Below are 16,138 nucleotides of genomic sequence, written 5' to 3' on the forward strand. Positions count from 1 at the left end.
GCAGACTACCTGCACGTGGACAGAAAGACCCTATGGAGCTTCATTGTTCCCTGCGATTGTCTTTGGGATTTTCCTGCGTATCTTAGGTCAAAGGCAAAGAAGGCCTCCTTTCGGTGTGTGTGTGTGTGGGGGGGGGGGGGGAGGGATCAAGCCATCAATGAGATACAAATCTGAAAGAGATAGAATTCTAACCTTGTGTTAAGACCTGCAGGACAAGGGATAATCTCTGGTAAACAATTTCTATCGGCGTAGGCCTCCTAAAAGATAACAGAGGCATGCAAAAGTTTCCACGGGTTGTACGGAGATTGGCCCTCGAGTGCAAGGTAAAAGGGATCTTGACTGCAAGACTCACCCGTTGATAAGGGATGAAAGTCGGCCTAAGTGATACTACGGTACCGAGTGGAAGGGTCATTTCTCAACAGATAAAAGTTACTATAGGTATAATATGATGATCTTCCCCAATAGCTCACATCAATGGGAAGCTTTGTCAGCTCAATGTCTTCTCTTCGCCACCTGGTGCTGTAGTATGTTTCAAGGGTTTGGTTGTTCGCCCATTAAAGCAGAACTTTAGCTCTGTTCAGAACGTTGTGAGACACTTTGGTCCATATCTGGTTTGGGTGTTAGATCATTGAGAGGGAATTTCCCTAGTACGATAGGATCGGGATGGATGCACCTCTAGTGTACGAATTATTGTGCCCATGGTAAACACTGATAGCCAAGTGCAGAGTGGATACTTACTGAAACAATCTAAGTAGTACGCCAACCCCAAGATGAGTGCTCTCATATTCTGACCTCCCCAGAGCTTTCGGTAACACAACCGAGACAATGACGAGTTCTCTTCCCATGCGAGATTAAGCGACAGAAGTTTTTTTTGAGAATTCAAGAGAAGGTCATGGCGGGACAAACCGTTTATCATTACAATAAGTGTCAAGTGAAAGTGAAGTACTGTATGCAGCTGAGGCATTCTAAAAGACCAGTAGACTTGAACCTTGTTCGTACATGAACTGATTAATTCGATTAGACACTCTCCACCTATTTTCATTGTTCAAATCTTTGACAACACAAAAAAACTATTATAAACTCTTTGACAACATGAAAAAACAAAAATGTCTGCCTCTCTCTCTATCTATCCAAGGGATGGAAGGGCAGAGACCTTTGGTTTCTCCTCCAGTCAAGAATTGGGCCTCACAATCACTAGTCAATATGCTCTTCATTCATGGTTAGATATTCTGGTGTCCTAGGCGTAAAGGAACCACACCAATCTATCCCGAACTTGGTGGTTAGGACCTCTCATTCTTATTACATTTTAAATATGAAAACAAAAAAGAAAGAAAAATAAAAAGGTCGTTTTATTCAAAACCCCAATTGTGATATTCTTTGTCTCCCACTTTACACATCGGAATGCACCCTTCTTATAGACTTATAGAAATAAACACGTCGTCACATCTTCTTAACCCAAAATGGATAGGGAGAGGAAATGTTTATTTTTTTAAGGGTACTCCCGGAATAGATACAGTGGACACGGGTAGCTCAAAGGATTTGTGAATGTGGCTACGAACTACGGTCTTGGGGGTTCGAATCCCTCTTCTTCCACAACTGGCCCAAAAGAGAGTACCTTTCCCTCTGGGGTAGAAAAATTATGATCGGGATAGCGAACCAAAGGCGGAATCACCTGGGAGGCCCTTATACTTGACTCTATTCGTAAGTTGGACCCTTGTACTTATCAATTTGTCAACCGAACCCCTAAACTCATCAGAACACAATATTTTAAACCCCTTTGACCATTTACCAAACTTATGTGTCATTGACAATGCTGTGTTGGGAATTTATGTGACAACACACGTTTGACAGAGATTGAAAAAGGTATTTTACATTAAAATATTTGAATAAAATAACAATTATCAATTTTTTAAAAAAAAAATTAGAAAACCATCTTCCTCAACTATCCTTCTCCCACCGCAGCCCACCCATCTCTCCTCCGTTCCCAACTCCCTTTTTCTCTTCATCTTCTAGGAATTTCATCCACCACATGACCACTTTCACTCTCCTCCTCTTCATTTTCTCCTTCATCCATTTTCTTCTCACCCACACTTCTTTTTCATTACGAATCAACCATCCACCCTAATTAATTCGTCTAAAAGTCTTTTAGATTTTAACTTTAGTCTAAAAGTATTGAGATTATTATTTATTTTTAGGCTTCAAAAATAGATCTAAGGATTAACATAAAGAATAATGATGGATATGGAATAATTAAAACTCCATTGATAAGTTAGAGAAAGGTTAAAAAATAACAAGTGGGTCCTTTGAATATGTGAAATTGATTCTAAATTGTGATTGAGATCAATTGGATTTGTGGTAGTGAACTTGTATTTGAATTTTCAAGTCAAATGGAGAAAAATCTCATCTATTTCACATGAATCTAGTGTTCAATTTTGGAATAAATATGAAGAACATGCTTATTTGGAATATTATTTTTTTAAAAATAATGCTCATCTAAAATTTCCAGAAATTACAAAAGTGGTTTGATTGTTTTTTTTTAAATTTTTAATATGTAATTTCTTACATGTCATTAAAAATGACATGAAATCCCACGTGTAAGCAATTGTTCTTCACACACCCTAGTCAGATGAAAAAAAGGATTAAAATATTATGTTCTGATGATCTTAGCAACTCAATTGACAAATTGATAAGTAAGAGGGTCCAACTTACAAATGGAGTCATGTACAGGGGTCTCTTACCTCATTCCACCGCGAACAAAAAGCTATGGAACATGGGTGTGGGTATTTTGTCAAAATGAAAAAAACTTTTTATCGTTTTATTTATTGTGAATTAGGGAATCATTACACACACTATTCATGATCGACATATTTTTTTGTTTTACGCCCTATAACTCTTTCCTCAGCTAGGCTTGGGCTGAATAGCAGAGCAAGTATTAGTAGCATAAAAAAAAGACTTTCTCTTCATTAATATCTTGGCTCACGTTAATTGTGACCTTCGGGAGGATTGATGACTGCATCAATGATGTAGTGCTAGTAAATCTGAGACTTCTTAATTGGTTAGTTGTAAATAGACCTAGGGCTATGGAACAAAGGATTATCTCGGACATAGACCAAGATTTGATGGTGCTTTTCTAATCCGCAGAATAGAATGTGATACAATGAGATAGAATGCAATATAAACAAAGATAGAGAACGGGTTACCTAATCTTAACGTGCAAAGTGAGCCCCTTTATTTTGTGTTCCTTAATTCAGAATCAATCAAATCTCCAAGTATGATTCGAACCTACGATCAACCGGTTAACAACATGAAGTCGCTAAAGTAGTGACGTTTATGAATTTTATAGTAATGGAAATAAGCCTTCCAATGTGAAGATGTGTTGTTAGGTAATCCATTTTATTTTCCCATTGAGGCCGAACATAAACCTCTGCTTGACAGGTAGATGTCCATACACAAACAAGGGATGTATAGATTCTGAAGAAGAGAGGAGTCGTGGTGGTTCCCCCCGGACCACCTAGATACCACGAGTGAATCTAAAGTTGGATCTCACTCGAATCGACCCATCAATCCTATTGAGAAGGAGTTTGGTTTCAAACCCCGATTCAAACAGGAGGCGTACACCTACTAATATGCCTTGGATGATCCATATCTCAGGTTCAGGTGCTGATGATCACATTGAACTCTCGATATGACTAAGAGACCTCACAACCCAGGCACAAAGACGCAATTGTCAGGGGCGCGCTCTATCACTGAGCTAATAGACCTTCGTGCGCCAAAAGCGAGAGAAATCCAATCCCTCTCTTTCTTTTTTTTGCCCCCATGACGCCAGATGGGGGGAACACAGGGATGTAAAAAAGGAGTCCCAATCAACTTTTTCTGATATAGGACAATAAGATCATGAGCTTGGTTTTACTTCACCATCGATAAAGGAAAGAAAAATTCTAAATCCAAGTTTAACTCAGACGTAGCTCACTTATTTTTGGGGGATGTGAAGAAGTTTCAAACAAAAATACCCAACAAACATTAGCTTTCCCTGAAAGGGAGGTGATTTAGCCTCACCTTCGAGTATAACTACCTTTTTACAACTTTACTATAGTCACTAGCCCTGCCTTCGACATCCCCTTCCCTACGATTAAGATAACGACTTCGGGCATGACTAACTCCCATTGTGTGACGGGCGGTCGGACAAATTCCTAAAACGAATTCACCATTGTATGGCTGACTGGCGATTACTAGCAATTTTCAGTTTCATGCAGGTGAGTTACAACCTGCAATCTAAAATGAGGATGGGTTTTTGGGATTACCTCACCCTCACGTGATCACAACCCTTTGTTATCGGTCATTGTAGCATGTGTGTTGACTAGGGAATTAGGGGTAAGATGACTTGATGTTTTCCTCACCTTCCTCCGGCTTATCTCCGTTAGTCAGTTTAGGGTTCCAAACACAATGATGGCAACTAAACACGAGGGTTTCACTCGTTGCGAGACATAACCCAACACCTAATGCTGCGAGCTGACGACAACCATGTACCATATGTGTCCGCGTTCCCGAAGTCACCCCTCTCTTTCAAGAATAATCTCGTCATGTCAAAACCTGGTAAGTTTCTTCACTTTGCATCGAATTAAATCACATAATCCTCCAGTTGTGTGGTCCCCCATCAATTTCTTTGTGTTTCATTCTTGCAAATGTACTCCCCAAGCGGGATACTTAACACATTAGCTATAACACTACATTGTCCGATACTCATAACACCTAGTATCCATCATTTACGACTAGGACTACTAGGGTATCTAATCCCATTCGCTCCCCTAGATTTTGTCTCTTAGTGTCAGTGTCGGCCAACAGTGTGTTTTTGCCGTTTGTGTTCTTTTCGATCTCTATGCATTTCACTGATCCACTGGAAGTTTCATTTGCCCATATCATACTCTATCTTGGTAGTTTCCACCACCGATCTAGGGTTAAGCCCTGGGATTTGATGGCAGACTTAAAAAGCCACCTATACACTCTTTATGCCCAATAATTTTAGATATTACTTGTTTACTCTGTATTACCGCGGCTGCTACCACATAGTTAGCCGATGCTTATTCCCTAGATACCATGATTGCTTCTTCTCTAGGAAAAGAATTTCACGACCCATGGGATTTTTTTGACCCACAATATTGATCCATAAGGCTTTCACCCATTTCTAAAATTCCCCACTGTTGCCTTCCATAGGAGTCTGGGCAGTGTCCCAGTCCAACTGTGGATGATCATCCTCTCGGACAAACTACTTATCATCTCCTTGGTAACTTATTGCCTCACCAGCTAGCTAATCATACGTGAGCCCCTCATCGGGCAGATTCCTCCTTTTGTTCCTCAGCCTACGAGGTATTAGCAGTCGTTTCTAGATGTGGTTTACCTCCTAAGGGAAGGTGAGTTTAGGGTTTAGGGTTTAGGGTTAATAACACATCCACCACTGGAAACACCATTTCCTGAATTTCCTATCTGACTTGCATGTGTTAAGCATACCACTAAAGTTCATCTTGATCAAAACTCTCCATGAGATTTATAGTTGCATACTCATAGCTTCCTTGTTCATAGAACAAAAAAGATTCAGATTTTCCTTTTATTCGAATGCATAACTTGTATCCATGTGCTTCATATTTGCTAGGAGGTTGCTCCTAGAAATATAGTCATCCCTGCCTCTTGACGTCAATCCCATCAGCCTCTTATCTATTCACATTGAACGACGGCGGGGGAGAAATTCCAACTAGAAAAACTCAGAATTGGCTTAGGAATAATCAGGCTCAAAGTGATGACTTCCACCACGTCAAGGTGACACTCTACCGGTGAGTTATATCCCTTCCCTGCCCCATCAAGAAATTGAATTGACTAATCCTAAGTCAAAGGGTCAAGAAACTCAACGCCACTATTCTTGAAAAACTTGGAGTCGGGCCTTCTTTTCGCACTATTACGGATATATAAATAATGGTCAAAATCGGATTCAATTGTCAATTGCCCCTATCGTAAAAAGGATTGACTATCGATTCTGAAGGAACTAGAGTTACATCTCTTTTCCATTTAAGAGTTCTTATGAGTTTCCACTCTCTTTTGAAATGTCGAAACATGGACAAATTCCTTTTCTTAGGAACACATACAATATCCGACACTACAAAAAAAAATTAATGGTAACCCTACCATTAACTACTTACTTTAGGAATTTCATAGTAATGGGAATATATGTCCTACCATTTTTCGTTGGAGATTACGAATAGATGGACTTTCTATAGGAACCATTTTATTAACAAGATTTATCACTACTTTAGAGACTTTAGAGGCTTGGCCAGTTACTCGAGATTCTAGATTATTTCATTTCTAAAGTTGGCAATGTACACAGGTCAAATTGGATCAATTTCGTCTCGGTACCTTTTACTTTTTTTCATCATGTGAGAGTTAGAATTAATTCTTGTTTATCTACTTCTAGTCATATGGTGAGGAAAGAAACATTTCTACTCAGCTAGAAAATTTATTTTGTCCACGGGGGTGGGGTGGGGTGGGTGGGGGAGGTGGGGAAGGGGGTTCCATTTTTCTCTTAATGGGCTTTTGTGTGTGTTTCTATATATGGTTCTAATGAACCAACATTAAATTTTGAAACATCAGTTAATCATTCATATCCTGTGGTTTTAGAAATAATGTTATATATTGGATTTTTTTATTACTTATGCTATCTAATCCCCCATTATCCCCTTACACACATGGTTACCAGATACCCATGGGGAAGCATATTTTAGTACTTGTATGCTTATAGCTGGAAGCTTAATAAAAATAAGAGTATATGGATTAATTCGAATCAATATGAAATTATTACCTCATGCACATTCTATATTTTCTCGGTTGATGATAATAGGCACAATACAAATGATCTATGCAGCTTCAACACTCTTGGCCAATGAAATTTAAAAAAAGAATAGCCTATTCCTTTGTCTCTCATATAGGTTTCATAATTATTGAAATTAGTTTTCTAACCGATACGAGACTTAATGGATCCCTTTTAAAAATAATCTCTCATGGAGTTATTGGTGCTGTACTTTTTTTCTTGGCGGGAACGACTTATGATAGAATCCACATTGTTTATCTTGACGAAATGGCCGCAATAGCTATTCAAATGCCAACACAGTTTACGATGTTCAGTATCTTTTCGATGGCTTCCCTTGCGTTACCCGGTATGAAAGGTTTTGTTGCCAAATTGATAGTATTTTTTGAAATAATTACCGGCCAAAATTATCTTTTAGTGCCAACACTACTAATAACTTTTGTAATGGCAATTAAAATTATATTAAATCCTATTTCTTTATTATCTACACTGAATATTCTATGGACATAAGCTATTTAATGCCTCGAAAGATTCTTCCTTTTTTATTCTTGACCGCGAGAGTTATTTCTTTCGATCTCCACCTTTTTACCAATAATAGGTATTGGTATATACCCCGATTTAGTTCTTTCATTAACAATTGACAAGGTCGAAGTTATTCTATCTAATTTTTTTTATAGATAATTGGACAACTGAAATTAAAAAACCTACGTTTGTTTTTAAAAACATCCTTTTACAATGAATAAAAGTCTTGTTTTTTCTTCTCTTAACTTAAGAATTAAGCATAAACAATGAAATTGAACTGTATATGGTAGAAAACTTAGTGAATCATCAATACAATATTTGATTCACACGGTCCGCATGCTAGTTCATACAATGCGTCACCCGCTCTTGTATTTGTAATAACCCCCTCCTCAGTTTTGCCTCTATTTTTTCTTCAATGTTTTCCGTTGTTCTTCTTTAACAAATTTAATATAAAATATTTTATGTGCTAGGAACTTAGGAGTAAAGTAAACTACATAGTAGTAATAACATAGAGATATGTAAATGATAAAGGTTCTTACCTTGGATGTCCTTGTATTGTGAGGTAATGTAGCACACTTACCACATGTCATTTAGTTCCTTTTCTGGAGCGAGTCCAATCTCCTTCTTTTTTAATTATTGTACTTTTTTCTCTAGTTCATTTGATCTTTTGTAATTCAATAAATTTCACAAGATTAGGTGGGTCTATTGCATGTTCCAGCAAAACATTCTAGAATTTTTACTCTTCCATGCATCAACTTGGATCTACATGTCATAAAGTACAATTAATTTCATTCACTCATTAATTCTATCTTTTGTCACATCATAACTTTGATGGAATATGGACTTGGAATGGTAGTAAACTATCATGACCTACATGCACATTTTTTCTACATCAAGATGTTTATCTTCACCCTCAGACACTACAAATTAAAGAACACCATCGAAATCAACATTATATAATTAGGGTATCTTCATGTATGCAGTGAACAATTTCATACACACAAGACTATAATTAGTAGTCCATTTACTTGCATTCTCTTCTTTCTCTCTAACCTATTCATTATCTTGATTCTTATATCTTCCATCATTTTTAAGATTGGCTTGCCTCTTGCTTTCAGGATTCAAGAGTTAAAAGACTTTATGAAATTATTATCAACTATTTAATTTGTGCATATAATATTGAAATATTCTCTGCACCATCTCTCTAGTGGATACCTAAGCAAATCCTTGACAATACTTTTTGACAGTGCACCAACTGTACTCAACTAGTTTAGTAGTCGAGACAGTCTACCAAAAGCAATTTTCCATTACTTTTGACCTAAATATCTTCATCTAATTGGCCTCAATGTGTCTATATTCAATAAAAGTGAATAGTTAGTTTATAAATTCAAGAGAATAAAATAATCAAAAAATATTTGTGCTAAAACAAAGAAAGGACTTTTCTGACTGTTTCTAATAGTCCTTGTACGTGTCAAATAAGTAAATACTAATAAATTGTTGTAAAAGGAAGAGCAAATTATTCAAATAAACACAAGAAATTATTTATCTTCTGCATATCAAAGATAGAGGTGACAATTTTACCATCTTTTAGATTCAATGAATTGTTTAAAAGTTGTAGAAACTATTTCCATGTTCTTATTGTCTTTTTATCAATTACAACTCATGCCAATGGGTAGAAGCAATTCTAATAATATTGTGTCATAGCCACCAATAGTTATTCCTTGCATTGAAATTTCAAGTAGATTTCATCTAGTACAGTAAAGGGTCTCAATCCTTCTTTCCATTCCAACTTCAGTGTATTGGCACAAATGTTTCATTATAAGAAATTGTGTTTTATCTTGTTCCAATCCGCCTTTTGATAAATTAATCATAATATCGCTATCAAAATTTCTTAGCCTAAGCTCATTTGCATAAGCCCTAATTCTGTTTTAATCATCTAAGGAACTTTCCTGTAATTTTTGAAGAGCCATTCTCTTTGACCTTTTCAACTTTGAGGAACTAATATTCAAGTAGAGCTGATCCTTCAATTCTTGTCTCATATCTTCAAGCTTGTATTGAAGATTATTATGTACTTCATTCTTGAAATATTATGCTAAAATAGTTGCACAAGCTTAAGAATTTTTAAATGTATCCTCACAATTGTGATTTGTTTTCAGTGTTTTAACTTAAAATATGGACCTTGCCATATTGCGAAAAAAACACAAATGTACAAACACTCATGAATTTGTAACTCAGACTTGTTCTGTCACTTTCCTCTACTATAGGCTTGAAAATTTGTATAAAAATACAAATTCACATTTTTATTGCCTTATTCTAGTCCTTGAAAATCGTGGAGGGAAGAAATTCCTTCTAGTGGCTGAGTTCATCATTTACTTTTCTAGTTGTTTTGCATATTAATGAGCTTTAGTTGATCAAAATTATATTCATTATTATCAGAATTATCATTATCACTTGAGTCATTTTTTATTCAACATCAGTCTAATATTTATATTGTCACTTCTCGAGCTACCCAAAAGACGCGGAGACGGAGTCTAGGATCACAAAAAATTCCAAACTAACCCTGCTGGCATGATCATGAGCATACTAACGATAATAATCTTAATGCTGAAGCTAAATCATAATTTAAACTGAAAACATGGGGAATACCCATATTCTATAACTGAGATATTTGAAAACAATGAGTTTAGTACAAGGGAAATATTAACTCAATACTAAGATGAAACTAACTATGTCTGAAATAAGCCTCTAACTGACTAGAAATGCTGGGATAAGGCCCAACTAACTCTAGCAAAAACTGAAACTAAATGACTAAAGTGAACTCATGACTATTGTCCTCGGAGAATGAGGACTCACCACTGGATCAGTTGAACTGAAGATCTGGAATCGATCTATGCATGATATGGATGCTGAAAAATTGAATCTACATCATGAGAAAATGTAGCACATGTCTTTACTTGAAGGTACTGAGCATGTAGATAGAGTAAAGCTGAAAGAAAACATAACTGAACAAACATTGAGCAAGTATCATAATCAGAACATGATATACTGAATTCTGAGATAATTGGATGCAATGACCAATTTATAACATGATGAGATTGCATACTAACTGATATGTAAATATGGTCAATACAAGAGAGTCTGACTGAACTGTGGGAGTCCGGTGCATACGCCCCATGAAGAGGACCCAATATACCCTGCCAGAGGTATAAAGGCATGCTGGCGTGATCACTAAACTGATTGCCTACAGACGGGACTTACCACCTACTTGGCTAGTAGTTCTGGGACTAATTGGGTACGCTAAACCCTAGTTCAACTCGGTATTATACTACTTTCATTGATTTATGCAGTTAAATGATTATGTCTGAATTTCTTTAAATACTCGATAGCTCAAAACTGAACATGCAAACTGAGAATGCAACCATTTAATCTGATAAAGATGTATTAATAACTGAATAACTAAAATATCTGATCTAGCAAGTGTAATTCAAGAACTAAAGAAATACATAGCTAGGGTTATGAAATTAATGCAATAATTTTAGTAAACACATGGTAATCTGATTTGGAACATATAAATAATTTAATTCATGAAGTTCTAGAAACCCTATGCCTAATCATGATATGACAATCAAGAATCTGATTGAAAACTAGTGAACCAATGGGTGAAAAGAACCCACTAGTTAAATCCCACATACCTGGTGATGAAATCCACGGAGAAATATTTAGATTTGGGGGCTGGAACTGAGGGAACCTTAATGCTTTCTTGAACTAGGGTTCTTGACCTTTTTCTCTTTTCTTGCTTCTAATTTTGTATGTTTTGATTTAATGATTTGACTTAGATAAGTTTTAGTTGTGTTTCTAGGATTAAATTGACTAAAATTTGATGATTTAGGGTCAAAATGATGTATCTTGGGGTTTAAACAAAGTGGGAAGAGACCAAAAGACCCCTGAGTTAATTTTTGTCAGACCAAACGACAACCTGGACAGACGATCCATCATTCAATCGACGGTCCGTTGTTTGGGTCCGTAGGTTGGGTCTGTTCGGCATGTCTTTACTAAAATGGACATAACATTTTAGTTGGAGATCTAATTTTAGCAAGGTCGGTGGATATGGAAAGATCATTCAATTATCTATCATGTCATAGGTAATGGGACACTTAATTCATTTTGTGGTAAGAGTTGTGACAGTCAAGAATCTCAACTGGTACATCCTCATAAGAAAGACTATCTTTCACCACCACACACTCTAATAGCACTACAGAGGCTGGATCACCCACAAACTTCTTCAAGAGTGAGATGTGGAAGACCGGATGCGTTGCTGCTAATTCTGTTGGCAACTCTAACTCATATGCCACCTTGCCAACCCTTTTCGAGATATTTTAAGGGCCTTTATATCTAGTAATAAGCTTACCTTTCTTGCCAAAACTCATCACCCCTTTCATAGGTGACACTTTAAGAAAAAACCAATCATAAACTTTGAATTCTAGTTACCTTCTTCTCACATTTGTATAATATTTCTGACGACTTTGGCTATCTTAAGTCTATCTCTAATGAGTTGCACTTTCTCCATGGCATAAAGTATGAATCTGGACCTATCAGAGCTGCTTCACCTTCTCCGAACCAATCAACAAGAGATCTATATCTAAGCCCATACAAAGCTTCATAAGGGGCCATCTGAATGCTGGAATGGTAGCTATTGTTGTAGGCAAACTCAATAAGAGGAAGGTGATCATCCCGGCTACCCTTGAAATCGATCACACCAGCTCTCAACATATCCTCTAGGGTCTGAATGGTATTCTCTGCCTGTCCATCCATCTATGGATGAAATGTTGTGCTAAGGTTAACTTAAGTACCAAGACCCTTCTGAAAAGACTTCCAGAAATGAGAGGTAAACTTAGGACCCCTATATGAAATGATAGACAAAGGAACCCCATGCAACCTCACAATTTCATTAATGTAAAGCTTTGCATAGTCCTCCACCTAATCTGTAGTCTTGACTACTAAAAAGCGAGAAGACTTAGTCATTCTATCAATTATCACCCAAATGGAGTCATGTTGTCTGCGAGTACGAGGTAACCATGTTATGAAATCCATATTGATCACATCCCACTTCCAAGTAGGAATATCGATCTCTTGAGTCATACCTCCTGGTTTCTAATGTTGTACCTTGATTTGCTGGCAATTAGGGCACTTACTCACAAAGTCTGCTATATCTCTCTTCATGCCATTTCACCAATAGACTTTCTGCAGACCGCGGTACATCTTAGTGGCACCTGGATAAATAGAATATCTAGAGTTATGGGCTTTTGCAAGGATATGTTTCTTAACTCACCCATATCAGGAACACACAATCTACCCTGGTAGCGAAGTACACCATCTTCCCCTTGGGAGAAAACATCCACTCTCTGATTATGGACTGCATCGTGAAGTTCAAGCAAGACTGAATCACTGTCTTGCTTTTCCTTAACCCCCACTACCAAAGAAGATTCAGCCCTATTTTGAAGTGCTATACCACTCTCTGATATGCTCATAAGGCGAACTCCAAATCAAGCAATCTTGTGAACATTCTTCACTAGCTCCTTCCTTTCTTCCTCAACATGGGCTACACTACCTATAAATAATCTACTAATAGCATCTGCTACTACATTCGCCTTACCAGGATGATAATGCACTTTCATATCATAATCCTTAAGGAACTCAATCAATCTCATCTGGCGAAGATTCAACTCTTTCTAGGGGAACACATACTAAAGGCTCTTATGATCAGTAAACATATCTACATGAACGCCATACAAGTAGTGTATCCATAGCATAAGGTAAACCACCACTGCTACAAGCTCGAGATCTTGAGTTGGATAATTCTTCTCATGCACCTTATAGTGTCTAGAATAATACATTATAACCTTATTTCGCTGCATCAACACACAACCTAGGACAACTCTGGATGCATCACAATAGATCACATAACCATCTGAACCATCTGCTAGAGTCAAGACAGGAGATGTAGTCAATCTAGTTTTCAATGTTGCAAAGCTTTTCTCACAATCATCTGACCATTGAAACTTGACCATATTTTGAGTTAACCTAGTCAATAGTGAGGCTATGGATGATAATCCTTTCACGAACATTCTATAATAACCCGCTAGACATAAGAAACTTCTGATATCTGTAGCAAAGGTAGGTCTGGGCTATCTCTGTGAATCAACTCATATCCCCTAGCTAGATACAATGTAACCAAGGAAAGCAACAGATTGCAACCAGGACTCACATTTTCTAAATTTAGCGAATAACTGACGATCTTTGAGAGTTTACACGACAATTCTCAGATGACACACATGTTTTTTCTTTTTCCTAGAGTAAATTAGGATATAATCAATAAAGACGATAACGAACAAGTTCAAGTACTATTTGAACACTCTGTTCATCAAATACGTGTAAGCTGCTAGAGTATTGGTTAGTTCAAACGACATAACTACAAATTCATAATGACCATACTGAGTTATGAAGATTGTTTTTGGAATGTCACTATATCTGACTCTAAGCTGATGATAACCCGGTCTGAGGTCTATCATTGAGAATGGCTAGCACCTTGAAGTTGGTAAAAAAACTCATCAATCCTAGGGATGAGATACTTATTCTTGATTGTGACCTTGTTCAACTGTCTATAGTAGATGCACATTCTAAGAGAACCATCTTTCTTCTTTACGAACGACACTAGCGCACCCTATGATAAAATACTAGGTATGATGAAGCCCTTATCTTGAAGGTTTTTCAATTGCTCTTTCAATTCTTTAAGATCTACTGGAGCCATTTGTAAGGAGGAATAGAAATAGGCTGGGTACTTGGAAGGAGATAAATTCCAAAGGTTATTTCCCTTTCGGGAGGGATCCCGATAAGATATTTTGGAAATACTTCTGGAAACTCACAGACTACTAGAACTGAATCAAGAGTTGGGGTTTAAGATCTAGAATCTTTAAACCGAACTAGATGATATAGATAACCCTTAGAGATCATCTTTCTAGCCTTAAGGCAATAAATGAATCGACCCATAGGTGCTAAGATACTACCTTTCCATTCTAAGATTGGTTCATTTAGAAACTGAAAACGAACAATCCTAGTTCTACAGTCGACTGAGACATAATAGGAATGTAACCAATCCACGCCTAGAATGACATCAAAGTCTACCATTTCTCACTTTACAAGATCCGCTGAGGTGATTTTCTGAGAGACCGTGACAGGGAAATTTCTATATAGCCATCTAGCTATAACTTGGTCACCGACTGAAGTAGAGACTGAGAAAGGTTTTGAGAGAGTTTCTAGACTAACACTGAATTAGAATGCTATGTAAGGAGTTACAAAAGAAAGAGTAGCCCCTGAATTGAACAATGCATAAACATCAAGATCAAAGACACGTAATGTACCAGTGACTACATCTGGAGAACCTTCGTGATCCTGGCGAGCCTGAAGAGCATACAACCTGTTCTGGCGCGGACCGCCACCTGTACTAAATGAGTTACACTGCTGAGTTAGGCGACTTTCTGGTGATGATGAAGTTGTAGACTGAGATCTACCATTACCACCTCCTTGACCCTGTCTAGAAAGACAATCCCTCAACCTTTGACAAAATCCGACACTCCATATAAGAACTTATTCATCTGAGCCCTGGAGTCAGCAATCATGTTAGAAGCATACCAGGAGAATTAGTTAAACTTCAGCCCATACTCTTTCATAGTCATGTTTCCCTGCCTTAAAATCATGAATTCCTGAGCCTTTTCTTCTCTCAACTCTATTGGAAAAACCTGTCAAGAAAGGTCTCACAAAAGTAACACCAAGTAATAGGAGTTGTATCTGTACCTCTATTTTCCTTCCCAGATATGAGCAACATTCTTCAACTGGTATGATGCTAACTCAACCCGATCATTCCAAGTGACTTGAATTACCCTCAAAGATCTTCTTGATCTCATCCAAGAAATTCTGAGGATCCTTATTAGTTTGTGATCCTAAGAACTCAAGCAAATTCATCTTAAAAAAGTCACGGACCCTTGCTGCTACTGATCCACCATTTTCATTCACATGAGCATGAACCCAATTAATCTGGTTAGTCATACTCTGAGCCAACATCTGTATGACATTCTTGAACTCAGCATTTGAGACTTCTTCATCTGGGATTGGAGGAGCTGCGTTTGCATTTCTCGCATTCACATTCCTAGCGTTAGCTCTATGAGGAGGCATGACATGAAACGTAGAACGTCAAGTTAAAATGGAATTATATCATACCGTATGCATGATAAGAGTAACAACAAAGTGATGTTTTCCTAAAACACTTCATAGCCTCCCTCTCATTAGATGTGGTGTATTTCACACCAATAAAAAAGACTACTTAGTGCGGATTTTAAGACATCCTATGACTCTTGAACGTAGTGCTACGATACCAAGTTTTGTCACACCCCGAGCTATCGCCGAGACACGAAGACAGAACCTAGGACCACAAATGATCCCAAGATAACCTTGCTGGCATAATCATAAGCATACTAACAATAATAAACTGAAAGCAGAAGCTAAATCATAATTTAAACTGAAAATATAGGGAATATCCATATTCTATAATTAAGATATGAAAACAATGAGTTTAATACAAAGGAAATATTAACTTAATACTAAGCTGAAACTAACTATATCAGAAATAAGCCTCTAACTGACTAGAAATGATGGGACAAGCCCCAACTAAGTCTAGCAAAAACTGAAACTAAATGACGAAAAGACTGAAAT

The 16,138-nt window shown here is 37.2% G+C and overlaps 1 protein-coding gene across 1 annotated transcript; it reads right to left on the reverse strand.

The window, feature by feature from the left end:
• Nucleotides 1-14,701: 14,701 nt before the first annotated feature.
• Nucleotides 14,702-15,601, reverse strand: LOC138345593 (uncharacterized). Its single transcript, XM_069294736.1, has 3 exons — nucleotides 15,310-15,601; nucleotides 15,092-15,168; nucleotides 14,702-14,959 (listed from the first exon to the last, which is right to left on the reverse strand). The coding sequence occupies exons 1-3, from the start codon at nucleotides 15,599-15,601 to the stop codon at nucleotides 14,702-14,704; spliced, it is 627 nt and encodes a 208-aa protein (XP_069150837.1).
• Nucleotides 15,602-16,138: the final 537 nt, after the last annotated feature.

Source organism: Solanum lycopersicum, chromosome 1 (genome assembly GCF_036512215.1).
Source record: "Solanum lycopersicum chromosome 1, SLM_r2.1".
NCBI lineage: Eukaryota > Viridiplantae > Streptophyta > Magnoliopsida > Solanales > Solanaceae > Solanum > Solanum lycopersicum.